Source organism: Triturus cristatus, chromosome 8 (genome assembly GCF_964204655.1).
Source record: "Triturus cristatus chromosome 8, aTriCri1.1, whole genome shotgun sequence".
In the NCBI taxonomy this organism is placed as follows: Eukaryota; Metazoa; Chordata; class Amphibia; order Caudata; family Salamandridae; genus Triturus; species Triturus cristatus.
Genome location: NC_140591.1, coordinates 1,095,088,236 through 1,095,107,805, shown reverse-complemented (window position 1 = coordinate 1,095,107,805; position 19,570 = coordinate 1,095,088,236). Strand labels below are relative to the sequence as shown.

Sequence of the window (19,570 nt, the reverse complement as noted above, 5' to 3'; positions counted from 1 at the left end):
TAAAGGACTAAGTATCAGTAAGACCATAAGGTGGTACTAACACTAACTTGCCACCTCGTCATTATTGCAGGTGAGGTGTTCTGTTAATTGGATATTGCAGCCCAGGGTATGTCATCATTGAGGCCAAGTCTATCTAATGAAAGGCGGTGTACCCAGCGTTGTTCTAGCCTGAACAAAGAATGTTGAGACATCCCAGGCTCACTTTCAAGGACAATCCAATGTAAATCTATAGGGCTATGTTTACATTCAAGGCAATGACTGTAAAGTTTCGTGTTAGATTTGCCGCATCTAATGTTGCTTTTGTGTTCAGTGATGCGTGTTTTCACTGCTCGTGTCGTCATCCCTATGTAATAGAGATCGCATGGGCAAATTAATAGATAAATACAGTTCGTAGAATTGCAATTTGTATGTCTTTTTAAGACCCGTTCGAAAGTGGCAGTGAGGCGAATGGATTTAGCCACAATGGTTTGTCCACAGCAAGAGCACCCTCCGCAGGTGTAATGGCCCTGTACAGGGGGAAGATTCCATAGGGTGTTGTGTGCAGAAGTCATGTGTTTCTTGGGTCTCGTGTGAACCAAAGTGTCCTTCAGGTTGTTAGTCCTTCTGAAAGCAAAACGTGGCGGGGAAATCATGAGTGTACCTGCGGATAATATTCCCCAGTGTTTTTTTATCACTTTCTTAAGGTTATTGGACTCTGGTGTAAAAGATGTGACACAAGTAATGGTTTCTATATTATCTTTTGTTCTTACTTCCAAATGGGCCTCGCGATTGTTATTTCTGGCCCTCTTCATTGAATTGTGTATCACTCGAGGAGGATAGCCTCTTTGTGTCAAATTTTCTGAGAGGATATTGGCCTCAGTTTTGTAGTCAGTGATGGAGCTGCAGTTCCTCTTGAGTCGAAGGAATTGACCAAACGGCAAGTTGTCGCGTAGGGCCTTAGGGTGGTGACTGCTGTAAAGAAGTAAACTGTTTTTGTCAGTTGGTTTTCTGTAGAGACTCGTGCTCAACCCTGTAGATGTCAGTCTGATGTTTAAATCCAGGAAAGGGATGTCAGAGTCAGAGATATGGCGTGTGAATTTCAGAAACTGATTCTTAGTGTTAATCCATTCACAGAATTCGTTGCAGGTTGTTAAATCCCCTTTCCATAAGATGATGACATCGTCGATGTACCTTTTCCAAAGGGTTAAGTTGGGGCCAAAGGGGTTGTCCACGTTCATTATCACTGCCTCTTCAAAAGCCGCCATATACAGGCAGGCCACACTGGGAGCAAAGGTACTCCCCATCGAAGTACCTTGGGATTGATGGTAAAGGTTTTCTTTAAATGCAAAATAGTTTTCCGTGAGAGCTAATGTGGCCAAGTCCATAATGAATGTTATGGGAGTAGGGGATGTCCATTCCCTTTTATGTAGGGCTGCCTCTATCACCGTCAGGGTAGCCTGTTGTGGAATGTTGGTGTAGAGTGCCTCTACATCTAGGGTCACTAGTAGGTCAACATTCTCGGTATTCTGTATCCCCTCAATCGTGTTCAAAATGTCAGTTGTGTCCCTGACATAGGACGGTGTCTCTTTCACCAGGGGTTGTAGGAAGTAATCGCAGAATTTTGATAGGGGTTCCAGGAGGAAGCCAATGCCAGAGACAATAGGTCTCCCAGGGATAGGAATAACGCCCTTATGTACCTTAGGTAGTGTGTAAAAATAAGGTATGACAGGGTTGGGAGTGATAAGAAAGTCTGCTTCTTTCTTCGTGATCCAGCCGTTAGCTTCTGCCTCCAATACCTTACTTGCTATTGTTAAATGTAATCTCGCCGTGGGATCAATGTTAATGGGAGTATAGTATTTTCTATCCCCAAGTTGTCGTAGGCATTCTGTTTCATAATCCTTGGTAGACTGGATTACTGTGGCACCTCCCTTATCAGCCTGTCTGATGGTGATAGTGGTGTCAGCTGCTAACGTTCTGGCCGCTTCCCTTTCTCTGCGAGTAAAGTTGTTGTACAAAACATTCTTATCCTGTACTTTGTCCAGGTCTTTTAGTACAGCCTTCTCGAAGGTGAGGACCTCCGAGGGAATCATGCTGTTAGAAGGGGTAAAGGTGGAGGCCTTATGTAGGCCAGTATCACTGGACTCGGTTGGAGGTTCGTCACGGAAGAATGCTTTGAGGCATATTTTCCGGAAGAAATTCTGGACCTCACAGATCAACTCAAATTTATCTACTCTAGGAGTAGGTATGAAGCCTAGTCCTTTCTTTATGACATCCTCCTCTGTATCGCTAAGGGGTCTGTTGGAGAGGTTAATGACTAATCCCTCTGTCCCCTCCTTCTGCTCCGGGTTTCCATTAGTGGCTGAGGTTGAGGTTGATCTTGCCACTGGACATGTGGTGTAATTTGCTGTTGTCCTCGCCTTCGCCCTCTTCCTCTGCCCCAGCCTCTGCCTAAAAAAGGTTTCGGGTTGTTACCAGGGTAGAATTGTGGCGGGTATTGAGGAAACATAGGGTATTGCCAAAACGGCAGCTGAGGGGGGACAGGAAACATGGGTCCACCTTGGTTGTGGTACAACCGTGTATTGGTTTTTCTCTGATTCCTGTTATTCCAACTCCCTGTACTGGAGTCACTAGATGAACCTCTTCTGCTGTGATTAGAGTCCTCATCACTTGAATAGCCTGTCTTATTGGAGACGTAGTCTGCTTTCAGATAAGGAAAGACTCTCTCTTTGTCAAATCTGGAGATATCTTTCTGTAGCTTCGTTATTTTTTGTTTTAACAAAAACTCCCTGCTTTCAGAGATCTCCTGATTGATCTCTGCTAATTTGGTTTTAAAAATAGCAGATTGAGTAGCGGGTTTCATAGTACTTTCAAGGTCTTGAATACGTGCAAGAACGTGGAAAACTAGGGCCCTGAAAGGGAAAAGTCCTGTTACTAGAAATCTGTTTCCAGAGCGGGAAGGATGGGTGGGTTGGTAAGGAATTTGTGGGTAGATAATCTCTCTACCAGATAAGGCATTACATAAGGTATGTAACTTGTTCATCCGATAGAGACTTCTAGCTGCAGATTCCATACCTTAGAACAGATAAAAAAGCAATACCTTCCTGGAGGTGGGTCTGCAAAACAATTTCACAGTAAAAAGTCCTGTGGGACAGAGAGGGCAACCTGCTCGTACCGATGAACCAGACTGTCTATGCAGCAGTGTTTTGTGAATGTGTGCAGAGAGGCCCACGTTACTGTCTGGCAGATGTCCTGGATGGGACTCCGCATGCTAATGTAGTGGTCGCAGCCTTGGCTATGGTGGAATGAGCATGCAAGCCCCTCGGGGGTTGCTTCTTGGCCAATGTGTAGCAAATCTTAATACAGGGCACGGTCCATCTGGAGATTATCCGCTTCACACAGCCTCTCCCTTCTTCGCTCTGACATAACCCACAAAGAGTTGGTTGTTCACATGAACTCATTAGTGTGGTCAAGATGAAATGACAATACTCTTTTTGGGTCCGGTCAGTGGAGCCGCTCCTCTTCTTTAGAGGGATGAGGTGAAGCGTAAAAAATTGGCAAGGTGAGAGTGGCCTACATAAAAGTAAACAATTTTCGGTAGAAAGGAAGCTCTAGTGCGGAAAGCCAGCTTGTCTGGGTAGATGTTTAGATATGGAGGCTTGGATGACAAAGCCTGAAGCTCACTGATCCTCTGGACAGATGTTATTGCCACCAGGAAGGTCGCCTTGATAGTAAAGAGCCTGAGAGGACAGTTGTGCAAGGGCTTAAAAGGAGCGCACATCAAGAATGCCAGGACTAATTTAAGGTCCACTGGGGCATGATGAAGGGGGAAGGAGGAAACAGGTTGCAAACGTTCCAAGAACCTATGTACAATAGGGGATTGGAAAAGGGATGGCTGGTCAGGCAACTGCAGAAAGGCTGAGATAGCAAAAAGATAGCTCGTTAAGGTGCCCAGAGCACTGCTGGGCAAGGTAAAGGATAAAGAGAAGAACCTCTGAGAGGGGAGTTAAAAGAGTGTCAACCGGTTTCGCTGCACAAAATGCCACAAACTTGTCCCAACAGCAGGCGCGTACCGTTTTGGTGGGGGGACACCTAGCTGCCAAGATGACATTGCAGATTTTGGGCAGAAGGTCAAAAGCAGTCAACTTTCGCTGCTCCGCCTCCACGCAAGAAGACAGAGTGTTGACCGGGTCGTGTGGAGAACCCTCCCCTGCTGCGGTGACAGAAGATCGGGAGGATCGATGCTCATTTGCAGAAGCTCATGGAGTAGTGAGGGTATAGACGTGTCCAGAAGCCCCTTCCTTGGCTGCAAAAGGGAGATGGGGTTGGTGAGGGGCCCAGCTGCCTTGAAGCGATCCAGAGCAGAGTCCGCCTTCGCTCTGAAAACATATGAGCCATCAAAGGGCAAGTCAATGAATGATGCTTGGACATCCTCAGAAAAGACAGTTGTTCTCAGCCAGGCGTGGCGATGTAAGGCCACTGTTGAAGAAACTGCTATGCCTAGGTAGTCGGTGGCATCCAGTCCACATCTGATTGTGAACATAGCTGCATCCCTCCCATCAGCAACAGCTTAGTAAAGTGGTCCAGGCCTCCTTCGGAACCATGGGTAGCACCTGCACAACCGAATCCCATAGAGCATGGGAGTTACAGCCGAAAAGGTATGCAGTGTTCATGGATACTGTGACGGGCTGGTGAAAGAAGACATCTTCTTGCCTAATGTGTCCAGCCTCTTGGATTCCCTATCTGGTGAGGCGGTAGGGAAGGCACCAGGATTCACACAGGAAGTAGGAGGTTTGGAATACCAATTCCTCCGGGGTAGGATGTTGTGTGAAGAAACTGAGGTTCTCTGGGGCAGCACAGTGTCGGTGGGCAATCGTCCTGTCCCAAAAAAGATGTCTGTAAGGGCTTTGCCAAAAGGGAGACGCGTTTGTGAGGGGGTCACTTCCGGCTGAAGCATCTCTGTCAAGACGTTAGTCTTGACTGCCACTGATGGTAGGCTAAAGTCTAGGACCTTGGCTGCCCTTCAAACCATCATTACAAATGATGTTCCCTCCTCTTGAGCCATGGTAGGGGAAGAGAGCATGCCAGTATCTGCAGAAGTGTCCTGGCCACTGTCCTCCACCAAGTTCACACACCATTCTACGTTGGTATCTATTCTAAAGTGTCAGCGACCCCTCCCATTCCTCCCTGAGGCCTTGCCCAAAGTAATATGGCTCAAGCTGGGATTGAATGCCACCCCTCCGGCTTCATGTCAGGGATCAGAATAAGGATGGTACCGCCGGTACATCGGCACAGGCACCCCGGAAAGGTCGAGGTGATACGTCCGGTGTTGGTCCGGATCCATCTGTGGAACCAGTTGGGGCCCCTCCCGAACTCATGAGGCCCCAAGGCTAGCAACTGGAAACAGGCCGCTCAAATAGGAGGTACATAGCCTCATAACATTCCTGAAGTTGAGTGGGAGTCACTCCGGCTCCCGGAAACTCAGGATGACATTAAGCCGGCCCAGAAGCAGGCTCAACCATGGAGCCCGGCCTCGAATGATGACAGTCCCTCACCTCAGAAAGCGACAGACAGGGTGAAGTTGAAGCCCTCTTTGACTTACTCGAGGTGTCCCGCCAAATTCGAATGCAACAAGGATCGTGGACTCCGTGACTTATCCTGGGGCTTTCCTCTTGACCAGGATCAACACTGTCGCGGCGTTGCACGTAGAGCAGCAAGAAGCTTAAAGGACTGTATAAGAATCGCCCTTCTGGGTATCCTGGAGGGTCTTGGGGAAAGCCCTCAGGATCGCACCTTGGTTGGAATGGGTACTATAATGACTAAAAGGTACATTATAAGGAATTGCAACTCTCCAAACCCTCCTCCTCTCATCAAAAGGCGTGCGGCAACAGACTGGTGCACAAAACCATTTATAAAGACAGAGTATGTCCAAACAAACAACAATAGATTTAAGGGAAATGATGGAGTACTACAATCTATTAAGTGACTAATGCAATCAGTTTGGATGATTTTTTTCTTGGATGATTATCGCTATGATGACTGCACTGTATTTGTTAGGTTTACACACCTCCCCAGAATCAGCACACTGTAGTACTTGGATTTCTTTTTGCTAGGCTAGCATTCTTCCACAGTGGACTCACTAGGAATTCTAATACCCAAAGGGACTGGTCTCCAACATCTGTTTAATTTTAGGGAATTCAGTAGGGGACTGTGACTAATCTAAATGTGCCTTTCAGCAAATATTTAGCAAAAATTTCCTGTACATGACACCCAAGAACAAGTTACTTACCTTCAGTAACTTACTTTATGGTGGATACTCTAACCACTGATACCTCCTCTCGTGATTATCCCAAGGCACGAGCTGGAAAACTCAAAAATCAGTGCTCCCGCACAATGGTAGGTGGCATGGTGTGGCTCTGTGCAGATTAATTCTGCTCTGAAGTGACGAATGAAGCTGCATAGAAGCTCCACCCATGAGTGTGGATGTCAGATTCTTTCATTCGCTGGTCTGCGCCCTAAGATGCAGAGTGTAACAGTAGATTAGAACCACCATTGTGCAAATTCGTACCGAGGAACTTTTTAGATGGAATAGGACACCATTCCAGAGATAGGGAGGTGGGAGGAAACTATGGCTAGATAGTGTATCCATCAGAAAGCGTGTTACCGAAGGTAAGTAACTTCTTCTGATGGATACTTCTAACCGCATATTCCTCACTTTTAGAATAGATAGTTAAGGAATACCCTCCAAAGCTGGTGTGTCTGTGGACAAAAGGTCCTGCAGGTCATAAATGCCCTTTCCAACAGACCTGGCTGTCAAGGCATCAATGCTTCATGAACAAAGGCCTCTTGGAGGCAGCTTCTTAGCCAATGTGCAATAGATCTTAATCCCCTTCTTTTCATGTGAGAACCCCATAAAGAGCTGATCGTACACCCAGCTTTCCTTGGTACGATCGATTTAAAAGCTCAGTGCTAACTTGGGGTAGAAGTGATGGAGTCTCTTCCTCTTTTGAGGGATGAGGTGGAACAAGGAATGTCAGACGAGTGATGGCTTGTCCGATGTGAAAAAGCATCACCACATTCGGGAGGAGCACTGCTTGAGCCCATAACACCAGTTAGTCCACAAAAAAGGTGGTATAAGGAGCCTGGACCATGCGGACATGAACCTCAACGCACACAGAGTTGCCAATGTTCACGCAACCAGAAAGATCCTTTTCAAGTTGAGGAAGCGGAATACAAAACTGTGGATTAGTTCAAAAGGGGTACACATGAGGAAAGCGAGGACCAAATTTAAGTTCCACTGTGGCGTAACAAAGGGCTTTGGAGGAAACATGTTGCAAATCTTTTAAAAAACGGATCACAATGGGTGATTTGAACAAGGCGGCTGATCCAGTAAAGGTAAAAAGGGCGAACGGACCAACGACCAACAAGTAACTTAACAGTGCTCGTTGCAAGACTTTGTTGAGGCAAAGACGGAACAAACCACAATACATCGGACAGTTTAGCCTGCAAAAAGTCCATCTGGTTCATACTGCAGCAAGGAACAAATTTATCCTAGCATGCTGCATACACTGATTTCATTGACAGACACCTGGCTGCCAGGAGTTCATCAAAGACTATGTGTGGAAGATCGAATGACTCAACTGCCGCCGATCAATCTCCACTCATGGAGGTGCAGGTTGTGCATGCCGGGGTTGAAGATACTGCCCTGCTGCTGTGATAGAAGATCCTCCTAAAGCAGCTGCTTGATAAGAGGACAGATGCTCAGGCTCAGAAGTTCTGGGTACCACACTCTCCTTACCCAACACGGAGCCACTTGGGCCCAGCCGTTCCTGATCTTCTCCAGAGCACAGGGCAGGAAAGGTAGCGACAGGAAGGCTTACAAGAGTCCGAAGCTCCAATGCATGTGGTATGCGAGTCTGAGGGAGAGTCTTCTGGGAACATAGCACTTAAGTGTTGACACTGTGCAATCTTGGAGGTGGTAAAGAGATCAAGAAAACATTCTTCCCATTGCTGGAAGCAGCCATATGCTACCTCCAGGTGTAACTGCCATTTGTGATCCACTAGGCATCAGTGACCGAGCTTATCCACCCTTGCATTTAAAGATCCTGCCAGATGGTGTAACTTGAGGGAAGTGCTCCAATAGCTCATCCAGTTCCAGAGGCACAAAGCCTTCTGGAACAGGATTTAATACCCCACACCACCCTGCTTGTTGCAGTCCCACATGGCAGTGATGTTGTCTGGGAGAATCTGAACCAGCCCACCATGGATGGTCATCAGGAAGGCCTTCAACTACAAGAAAACTGCCTGCATCACCAACAGATTTATGTGGAGGCAGAACTCCCCCAGAGACTAGAGTTCTTTGAACTCTACCTCTTACACATAGCCTCCTCAACCCAGTAGTGATGGAACATTTCCAACGTCACTGGGGGAGGTAAGGAAGAGGGGTGTGTCGCTGGTCCAATTGCAGTTGAGCAGATACTACTGCAGATCATTTGCAGTCTCCTATGGCACCTGGATGGAATGCAACAGGTTTCACAGGTGGGGACCCACTGAAACTTCAGAATACACTGAGGAGCCCACATGCAATTGGGCATCATCCGCAACCAGGATGCAGGAAGAAAGCAGGTCAAGAATCCAGGACAGATAATGAAACACTGGGATTATAGCCTAAATGTTTTTAACTCACTGGTCCAGAGAAAAGGCCTGAAAGCGCATTGTATCCAGGATGACTCCAATGAAAGGGAGCTTCTGTGAAGGAGTCAGGAATGACTTCGGTAGGATCGACTGGGAACCCCAACAATGTCAAGAGGTTCTCCGTCATCTAGAAGGGGCCTGTGACTGACTGTGGCAAGTCCACCTTTAGCAGCCAGTCATCGAGGTAGGGAATTACTAGTAACCCCCGACCTCTGAGTATGGACAGTAACCATCGTCAGCACCTTTGTGAACACCAGAGGGTCACTGGTCAGTGAGGAAGGGAAGACAGCAAACAAAGTGCTTGTGGCCAACCTCGAACGGCAAGTAGTGCCTGTGGGCATGCAGAACAAGGATAAGAAAATATGCGTTCTGAAGGTGCAATGCCAAGATTGAGGGCATACAGAACTTGGGCTGTATTAGCATTCTGAATTTGTCCTTGAGCAAGAAGGTGCTAAGAGGACGAAGATCAAAAATAGGATCAAATCCTCTGTCCTTCTTTAACACTAGGAGGTAGCAGTAATAACATCCAGTCCTTACTTCTGCGGCCGTCACCCTCTCTATGGCTCCTTTGACCTAAATAGCTTGCACCTCCTAGTTCAAAACAGATGGGATGGTCCTCTGAAAACTGCTCTGTTGTAGGCAGCAGCTGTGGAGGGTTGCCAAACTCTTCTCCATCCCCCCAATTGTATTCACCATATGATTGGCTTTGGTCAGAGTCTGGGCCAAAAAGATGGTGTGGTGTCTGCGTGTGGCTGCATAGCAGTGGAATAGTGTCCAAGTGTGATGGATTTAGAATTGGATGCATCACATCAAGATCTGGGTGTGGCCTCAGTAGAGATGGAGGCAGCTTAGAGTTTGAGTCAACAATGGGTTGTGGCTCCTCCTTTGGGGCCTGTCCCAGCCTCGACGTTTGAGGGGCAGATGCTGATTTCAGTGCCAGGTCCAAAGTCGGTCCATAACCTGAAGCTGGTTTTAGGATGGTGCAGAGGATGGACCCACTGACTGTAACTTGACTGGAGGCTCTTGGAGATCCTTTGGCGCCGAAGGTGGTTCAGCGGGAGCCGGAAGCATGCAAAAGACTAACAGAATGGCCTCTCGAAATGCCTTGATCGTCTGCAACATGACCAACAATCCGCTCCTTAGTAGGAGAGAAAAACCTGGAGGTATAGTAACAGCCTTGAAACTTCTTCAAAGAACAAGGGTGGCAGGAAGAAGCTAAGTCCTGCTTGGACGACTTATGTTTTTTTTTCTTCTTACTTACCTGAAGACTGACTATAAAGATGATCTGCCACGACAATGATTTCTGGAGGGGGCTACACTCTCTACTTCGAACTGGAACAGGACCTGTGTGGAGTCTTGTGGTACTTCGCCATAAAGCTTAGCCTCACGTTCACGTATGGCTTTCGGATTCATTTGGGCGTAGTCATTGCAGGTCTTGCATTCATGTAGCAAACACCGGAGACACAACACGTAGAGACCCGTCACAGACAACTGTTTGCAACATTCCCTACAACGCTTTAGCCCTGCAGCCTTAGGGTGCAACATATTCCCTTGCACACTGGAAATGAATTTAAGGGAAAATTCACTTCACAAAGTGAAGAAAAAAGAGGATCTGAGACCTGGATCCACATCTGAAGACACAAAGAAAGGAACTGTGATCCACACGCATGGGTGGCGCTTATATGCAACTCAGTTCACCAATTCGGCATGAAGGTGCACAGTGACCCCAACCAGCACACAAGAGGAATGCTTTTTCTAAATTTCATGGTCCAGTCTAGCACCTGTTGATATTCACAAGTTCAGGAATCTGCGGTTAGAAGCATCCATCAGAAGCAGACAGTGGTCTACACTGGATTGTCCATGCAATGAAAGTAAAAAGTGGTTACACTAGCAAAACATTTTAGTTTGCTAAGAATATAAGTGCAAGAATTCAAGCAGTCAAGAAACCAAACTGACCAGCTCAGATCTACAGTAGAGCCAAAGCTCTCATCTTGAGAGGAGACTGTTTATCCCAAGAGAGAAACTGGAATCAGAGTGTTAGGCTTTTACAAATGCATAAATCTGGCATGAGAAAAAGAGTCTATCATGAGGGTACATAAGTTTGCCCTAAGTGGTTACCGCACAGGTGGTCCCTAGACTGAAGCAAATTCCAGGATGCTGTAATCTTTCTCTTGTCCACTACACTGTGACAACAAAGCTCAGTGTCTCACCCCTAGCTCCTTACTCCTTATTCCAACTCTATGGAACCACAATTCTTCAGGGTAAATCTCCAAGGTGAAGACTAGTCAACAAGGCAAGTCAATTGTATCATATGGCAAGAGTGAACTGCTTGTATCCAAGATTAGAGTCGTATAATGTCTGCCTCTGAGAGAGGATCTTGCAGTGCTTGAAAAATCATGTTACAGCATGCCATTTTTAGGTCTCGCGCCTAGCGTTGCTGTGCGCAGCACTGTCGCGCAGCGAGACACCTCTTGTAGGGGGTTTCAAAACATACCTAGAAATCGCACACGCTCATGCTTGTGCTTTTTCTTTTGATCCCCGTGATTGGCTTGTGCGTGCGTGTTTTTCACAAACAGAGCACGCAATAGGCCAAAGGCGGGCGCATTGCTCCGCCCATGGCCTATTTGTGTCTATTACGCGCACCGGCCGTCATGTGGTTTCAATTATCGTGTCCAGACACGGGCGCGATAATTGAAGCCACATGTCTCTTGGTTTTTCAAGCGATCCCGAAAGTGAAAGCGATCACTTTCCCTGCCGCTTGCTTCTGCCTTCTCAGCGCCAAAGGCTGGTCGTCCTCTCAGTACCCTTGGCGCAGTTCCAGGGATCTCGCCGTAACCAAAGTCTCCTCGCCTGGGTTTGCGCCGCCTCGCAGGTTGTCTTCTTCCGGTGAGGAACAATCACTGTCCTCTGTTGCCCAATGGTCAGCGTGTGATAACAGTGCGATTGTTGTGTGAAGCGCACTTCCATGAAATGCTTGCCTCAGGCCCCATTTTCCACCGAGCACAGATAACTCTTCACCACCTGTCCTTGCCAGTGTCCGCCCTTTCCGAAAACCTCAACTCATAGCCTCTCCTGAGCTGTTCTCAGCTACAGAATTTGCGCTGGGTCAGTCTATTCTCTATGGAGCCTGACACGCCTCATCAAGAGGTGCTTGCCAGCTATTACACTTCAGTGTGCCTCCGACGATCCTGGGTGGGGCTCACCGCTATGCTTTCCGTTAGAGGGGAAATTCCACCGTGACAGCTGGGTTCCGCAACATCCACAGGTACTTTGCAAACCTTTTCGCTCTGGAGCAACTGTCTGAATGTCAAGGTCCCTCCATCGTCCACCAATGTCCACAGATTCTCGCTGCTGCGTCACTGGCGACCAGAAGGCTTCCTCAGACTCAGCAATAGTTGCCAGGCAAAGTAGCTCAGACAGTGGTCCCCGTTTCCGGCTTTCCTAAAGCCTACTGAAGATACCTGAAGAAGAAATAAGAGGCTGATAAGAATGTTTGTAAAGTAGACATTGACACCTGCCTTTGGAGTCGGATTAGCCTTGCTAATGTATTCCCTAATAACTGCACATATACAAGAGGCATAGAGAAGTTACTAACCAATTAACTAAGGTATCACTTTCAGAAGATTTGTTGGTCCCATAAATTACTGTGCATCTAAATCTAATGATAAGAAGTGTTTGATTTTTGATGCAACTAGCAGTACCCGGACATTATATATATTAAGAGTGGTTTGTGTACTACCAGAACTAGATGCGGTTTCCTACAGCATCTCCCAAGAGTAAACCTTGACTGTTAAACTGGACTATCCTCTGAAAGTCTAAGTCTAAAGAGGAAATGGTTGCCAATCCAGCAGCCTCACAGTAGTACATCATTCTTGTGTCTTCAGGGAGTCAGTGCTTGACACAAGGACCTGCAATTGAGTCACTCAGGCCCCAGAGATCTGGTGTGCCCGTGCTACAAACGTTTTCACTGACTCCTTTTAAGAAGAGTGAATGCACATGGCAAATAGCCTGGTCCAAAATTGCCAGAGCCAAAATACCAATAATTATGTTCTGTTTCACTCAGGAACATTCGGGTCGTGTGGTGTTGAGGTGTGTGGGGAGGCAGGATAGAGAAAAATGCACAGGCTGCATTTTAGAATCTCTGCTTTAAAACATTAAATAATCAAAAGCAAATGTTTCCAATACATTAACGACCCAATACGTTTCGAATTTAAAAAATACACCCTCAACACTTTCCAGCAACTATTCTTGGAGCTCGAAAATTCGATCTTGAGAACTTTAAACATGATACGATGTGGGGCTTTGTGGTGTGTTTTTGTGGGCAAACATTTTATGTTGAAACAGAAATTGCTTCTCTTAAAAAAATAAAATAAATTAAATGCCACTGGGTTTTGAGAGTAATTTCCCAGAGTACAGCTTTATTTCAATTGGATAGGGGTATATTTTGGACTAATTACATTACCAAGGCAGGGAATATAATCAAATTAAGGCTAATTGCTCTCATTCTGAAAGGGTTAGCCCCGAGGTCATGGCCACTGCCACCAGAGTCACCCGTTTGGAGGTAAACCTTCTAATAATCAGTCATGTGAACTCAGACACGGCCGATTTCTTCAGTTCTAAATCATGCTCTAATGAAGTTAGATGCTGGCAGCCGTGGGGGGGGGGGGGGGGGGTGGAGTGACATGTCTAATTGGGTTTGGCATGTTAGCCCCAGGAAACTGCATACATCACTTCTGAGCAGGAAGTTTGTCCGTAGTCGGTGAAACCTTTCATACGTTTGTTTCCCATGGCTTCCTGCAATATAGCGCCACCATTTTTAACTCTCCAGACTAAGCCCTTAGTGCTCTGGATGCGTAAATGTTGGAATGTTTTCTTCTTTGGGACTTTCATTTCCAGGAAAGAAGCAGTTCCTTAGCCAAACAAGCATTTGCAATGTTTAAAGTCTGAGCTATTGGCATTGATAAATAATGCAACACCAATAGCTCAAACTTTAATAATGCGAGACCTATTGCGTTGCAAATGCTTGTTAACTATTGCTGCAAGTTATTGATTATATGTGTTGACTTGCGAAATCAGTGATTTTAAAATTACTATTATGAAACACCACTGTAATCTCTCATTTGACTGAATTATGGAATTGGTCTGCCAGCAGCTTACGTGACATACAATGAGGCTCTTGATTACTTATTTTCCAAGTCAAGAAGATAGAGTGGTGGGAACAGGACCAGTAATCCAGGACACACCACTATCTTGTGCTTTGTTTCTTTCTTGCTATGTTCCTTATAGTATATCTATCTAGCTAGGCATCTCGTCTTCAAGGAACATCCCTCGGCGCTAAACAGAGGTCCAAAACATAACAGTCAAAGGTGAGATTTCAGATATATGTGCATTTATGGCTGATCAAACAGCTGTCTTTCTTTTTACATTTCAAAGTAAAATAGTTTCAGAGTTTTGAACCTAGTTTCAAAAAGGGCATTCATGATTGTCTGAATAAAGAGGAATAAAAAGCATCAGAGTATTTGAATGAAGACTGATTTTTGGTTTTTAAAGGCTGAAGTTAGACATAATTTACTGTCTAGAAAGCTGGGAAAATCTAGATAAACAACTTTGAACTCAATCCTTTTCTGGACAGAGAACCAAAGCGAAGTGCCAAACGGATGACTCTGGATCCATTAACCCCTGACATCTAACATATCTTAAGTGACATCAGCATTAATGATCATGGAAATATCCAGACCATCAAGTAGATTAACAAGGGGGGGGCAGGGAGAGCCATGCAAATGCTGAATCAACAGCATAGGGGAGGGTGTAGATGCCAGTGGCACTCCTTGGGAAACAAATTTAGCAGAGGAAGTAAATGCTCTCAGCTGCAATATTTGTTTTTCTTATCGGAAAGAAAACAACAACCAGCCAATGGCTTTATCCTTAACATGGCAATCAAATAAATGCGACAGGAGAATGTGGTGGCATCAAACGCTGTTACCAAGCCCAAGAAAGATCAGTGTCCCGACTCTGCAGACATCCACAAATACTCCTGCCTCAATTACTAGACCCAGACAAAAACCTGAGGATTTAGATGTAACAAACTCTTGCAACTAGCAAGTCACTGTCTTATGTATCACTGTTGCTAGGTAGGGCAAAGGGGATCCCACGTGAACATTTGCTCGTCACTAGCCTTCAAAGTGGACTTTTTGAATATAGGGAGAATTATGGTACCTTGAAGTTTGAGGGAATACTACCCATTACTGGTGAAAGGTTTCCCAGACTTGGAAGTAAGGGGCTAACAATGTCTCAAACTAACAACATTTTGGACAATCAGAGGACACTGGGCAAGCTACTAACTTCAATGGCGACAACCACCTCCGAAATTCTGTCAGAGGAAGGGAATAAAAACAGTCTTGCTGCAAAAAAGAAAATTCTGAAGAAATGCAACGAAGCATATTTGAATCAATCAGGATGCATTCTATGTGAATTCTATTTCTGATTGTATCAACCTTTTTAAAGACACAGCAGAGACCCCTCAATTAAGAGCAGAGGAGCGACGCCCCCCCACCACTGCCAGCACTGCAAAGGAGAAAAATAAAATGGTAATCAAATGAATTTATTACCATTTTACTTTTCCCATTCCCAGCCAGCCGTGTTTGGGGGCAGGTCACTGCTGCTGACTGGAAGCAGCGGAGTGATGCTTACTCCACCACTTTAGAGTGGACATGTCATTTTGGCCGGCTGTCTAGTGACGGCCAGTCTGATATGAGCACTTTAAACTCTCTACCCAGAGCTAGGTGGAGAGCAGGCACAGGCCCCCAGTGTCTGCAGGAGCGTCAAGGTAACCAGCTCCAGCCAATCCTGGCACTGCTCTCATACTGCTGACTGCTGTGAGAGCAGCGTCAGGATTGGAATGGAGACTTCAATTGCTGCAGAGACCACCAGCGTCGAGGGACTGAAGGAGGTGGACCAAAGGAGGCGAGCCAGCGGAGTGGGTAAGTATATTTTTATTTTACATTTTGTGTGAAGATGTTTGAAGCTTTGTCAGCGGGGGAGAATGTCTGACAACTGAGGTAGGCGAGCTAACAGGGAGAGCCGCTGCAGGCCTTGGAAATGTTTGACATGAAGTGAAACAAGGGGATACATTTTTTTTTCTATATGGGCTAATCAAGAAATCTTCCTGCCCGCTGCTAGCAGAGATGTAAAGTGTATGTTGGTTATATTGTTCCACTCGTGGACAACTACTTGGAGCAAAGGTGCCTCTGTCAGACACAATTCATGGAAAATATACATTTTTTCACAATGCACAAAGGGTTCATGCCTTCTCTTTGCAACCTGCTGGTGGGGGGGGACGCGTGGGGGGTGGGTTGGAGGTTGCGTTGCAGAAAGTCTTGGCTGCTGAAGTACAGCAGCAACTGCTTGGCTCAGTGCAGATTTGCTTATAAATCTGTTAAAATGTCCTAAACCCTATTATAACAGCAGCAAGTTACCGCATCCCGCAAATCTGCTGGGCTTCCTTGTCAGGGATGTCCAGAGCTAGCTGTATCTGTTCCAGCCCTCCCTTTTATCCCAGCAAACTCAGATTTTTGTTTTACCCTAAAATAGCTGTCGTCCTCTTCAGTGGATTTTTTGCCCCATTACTCAAACTAATCTTTGCTGTTGCAGTTACGTTTTGTAAATTCCATTATTCCTTAATATAGTGCCTAATGCTTTGGGTAGCCTAATTTGTGAGTTTATGAAGAAGTTTCATTGAGTGCTGCGTGGCGCTTGTATGTTGCTTCAGAGCCAAGTAGATGTGTCACAGTCCGTATTTTGCGATTAGGAGGAAGAGGGAGAATCCGATTTCTGAAAGGGGGCCCATTTCAGCATTATTCAGTCACCAGTTGGTGCATCGCGGGTGGCTGAAGTTGCAGACCGAGACCACTGGCTATGGGGTGAAAGAGCACCGTTGGTGGGGACCTTAGGAAATGTGAGACCGATGCTTCACCATGTTTGGATATGGTGCATAGTTTTAGGAGGTCAGCATGATTTTTGGATGATGGGATCAGAATGTCAGACAGGAGACACAGACCATTGTATTTTTCAGCATGGGGAGATGTGCTGGAATTCCGGGCTGCTTCCCCATGTTTGGCAGCTGTGGCCACTGAGCCACATCGACTACCATGTTTTTAATCATGAACTCGAGACATGCAACTCCCACCTACTAACCCCCCGACCCCACGATGAAGAATGTGCCACTGGTGACCTGATAGGAGGTCTGTTGTGGTGCTTTGTTTTTCATTTTTTGCGCATGAGGTTGGAGTTGGGTGGCAGGCAGAGCCACAAGTGGGCTCTGTTAGTTTTATAGGCTCAATGGTCAAAGAGGATCTCAGGCTGTTGGGCATCTGGCTCGGGCCTGCAATGGCTCGCCCACTATCTGTAGTTTTAGGTCATTATGTGAGATGATTGTGTTGTGGAATGCTCCATTTGGCCCTGTTTATTTTGCAAGCGCATTTTGGCCAGAAAGCCCCGGTATCCCCAAGCCCACCTGGGGAGGTTTCACTCGTTCTCTTCGTTGTCAGGCTCTGTCAACGTCATGGACTTTGTTGGCGCCCCACCACTTTCTAAATGTAAAGAAATACAATGAAAGGGACTGCTATTTCAGCGAAAGTACTCAATCTCAGTTCTGATGGTGTTAGCCATGGCAAGGAGTTTTAAGTTACTCTAGTCCTCAGAGAGCAGTGTTAGTTCTTGGTATGCCAGACCAAGCTGTTGTATTTTTCAAATTAAGATCAAGAAAGGATTTTTTTTAAGTGCATCCCAATTGTTCTCCAGTTTATTTCAAGTTTACAAAAATAATTATTTTCTTCACGTAAAATAATTTTTTTCTTCCCTTGGCAAAAGGTGTGACCTATTAGCAAGTGTTACATTTAAGCTAGATTGAGAGGTTCCTTAACTGAGCTATTTGGCCCAAAGCTGAAACAAGGATATCATTCATTACTTTAAGGCAAATTAACAGATCATCAACCAGACAAGACGTTATGCTTGTATACATTATCTGTTTATAGACTGCAACATTTGTGGTAAATGCATTTGTCCAAGGGCAGCTAGAGGTCACACTAGCTTTAGATTTTGTAAATGACATTTTATATTGGAGTCAAGCATGTACCAAGGAAACGCAGGTGATGTCATTTCCTCATGGAAATTAACAGTGACTCTTAACCTCTTTTGTCCAGGCCATCCTGGCAGAAGTTACAACAATTAAGGGGGAACAAAACCTACAGTTAATGAAAAGCAATCAGCTATCAACCACATTTCCATTAGAAACAAATTTTTGTTGAGTAAGTCTATTCTGAATCACACTAGTATAGTTCCCGCAAGCAAAGGGGCAATGCTCACCTGGCCACACATTTCACTACCCATGGATAAATCAAATGGAATGAATTCTCAAGGTCCATGGGGCCAGGTGCAGCATCACTAAAAGTGGCTCAGTTTAATAATAAAGACATCTTCCTCCAGCATGGCTACCTTTTTTCCACGGTTGACGTAGGCACGCCAAAGCGTTGTCTGTCATATTAGTATCAGGAAGCAAACCCGAAACAGCACCCAGAAAATGATAGCCACTGAATTACAGGAATAAAAGGCGCATTTAGAGTGCCCTAATAAAAAATAGTGTAAAATATATAACAAAAAGTGGTCAGTATTTAAAATGAAAACAGAGCCAAAAATTTAAATAAAGCGATCAAAGATTCAAAACCCCCTTTTTGTGAAAATTCAAGACAAATAAAAGCAGGATTACCATATTGTATACCGATACATGGCAAATCAATGTGTGCACTTTGGCAGAAACCACTCAGGCTCAATGAATATTTGCGGTGTCACCTAAAATTTGTCACTTATGGATATAGTGGGGTAAAACGTATGGCACTTTATCAAGATTGATATCTGACAAATATTTTTAATTCCATTTGAAACTCAACACAACTTGTACCTTCCTTCTGACACAGGTACATCAGCATTGTAGCATAATCTGAAATGAGATCACATTCAATATTTGCATAACTGACAAGGCAACACAGATCGACTGCTAGGCTTCCACTTGATAATCCAATTTTACATTCTTCCGTTTCATACCAATTACCAAAGCTGGTTAGCGATGAGGCAACCTGGGCGACGGCAATAATAATACCTCACAGGTTGAGAGGAGACTATAGAAAATAAGCAACTTGCACACAAAAAATAAAAGTTAGACATTTAGACCAATCTGAGGAACTAGAATTGTGATTTGTGAACTGTCTTCGCATTGACACAGCCTTCTAATTCTATCAGTGCATGCTAATGAAGACAATCTTCAATGTGATTATTACAATGTTAATGCATGTTTTAGTACGTTTACTTACCAGTCACAACATCCTGAGATGACGTACAAACATTATGGCTATCCAGGTACAACTTTCCATTAAGTTGTTTCACAGCGGTTTCAAAGTCTTCATCTACAATAGAAAACATACAAAAATGTGCATTTAAAACAAAAATGATGCTTCCTCGTCCAGTTAGAGGAGGAGATTTTACCCTTATCTTTTTTTCCCCATGTGTAGAACATAAAGCAATATTTGCCCCTTATAATTCCAATTATAGGTATGTGCAGTCGTGACACACACACACACACACACACACACATCTATCTCACCAATCAGAAAATAAACTTAGAACGATTCTTAGGCCATGTTTTGCAGAAAACAGAGCGATACATCTATGTTGCTGTGGGTGCTTATGTTAAGTCTTAAGCAGAAATAGACTGGGCTCCAAAGGTACAAAGAAAAAGGCACAACTTGTAATACTGAAATCTTTTGACCAGAGTGGTCCAGGTATGCCATACATGCAGTTATCTTAGTCATAAAAGGCAGTATGATATATTAAGAAAGACATGATCAAG

The 19,570-nt window shown here is 45.2% G+C and overlaps 1 protein-coding gene across 1 annotated transcript in view; it reads right to left on the bottom strand.

The window, feature by feature from the left end:
- RGPD4 (RANBP2 like and GRIP domain containing 4) overlaps positions 1–19,570 on the bottom strand; it is a 795,990-nt gene that overhangs the window by 109,509 nt on the left and 666,911 nt on the right. The window contains exon 22 of the mRNA XM_085622637.1: positions 19,035–19,127. Within this exon, the coding sequence (XP_085478763.1) occupies positions 19,035–19,127 (93 nt within the window). The remainder of the gene's footprint in view (positions 1–19,034; positions 19,128–19,570) is intronic.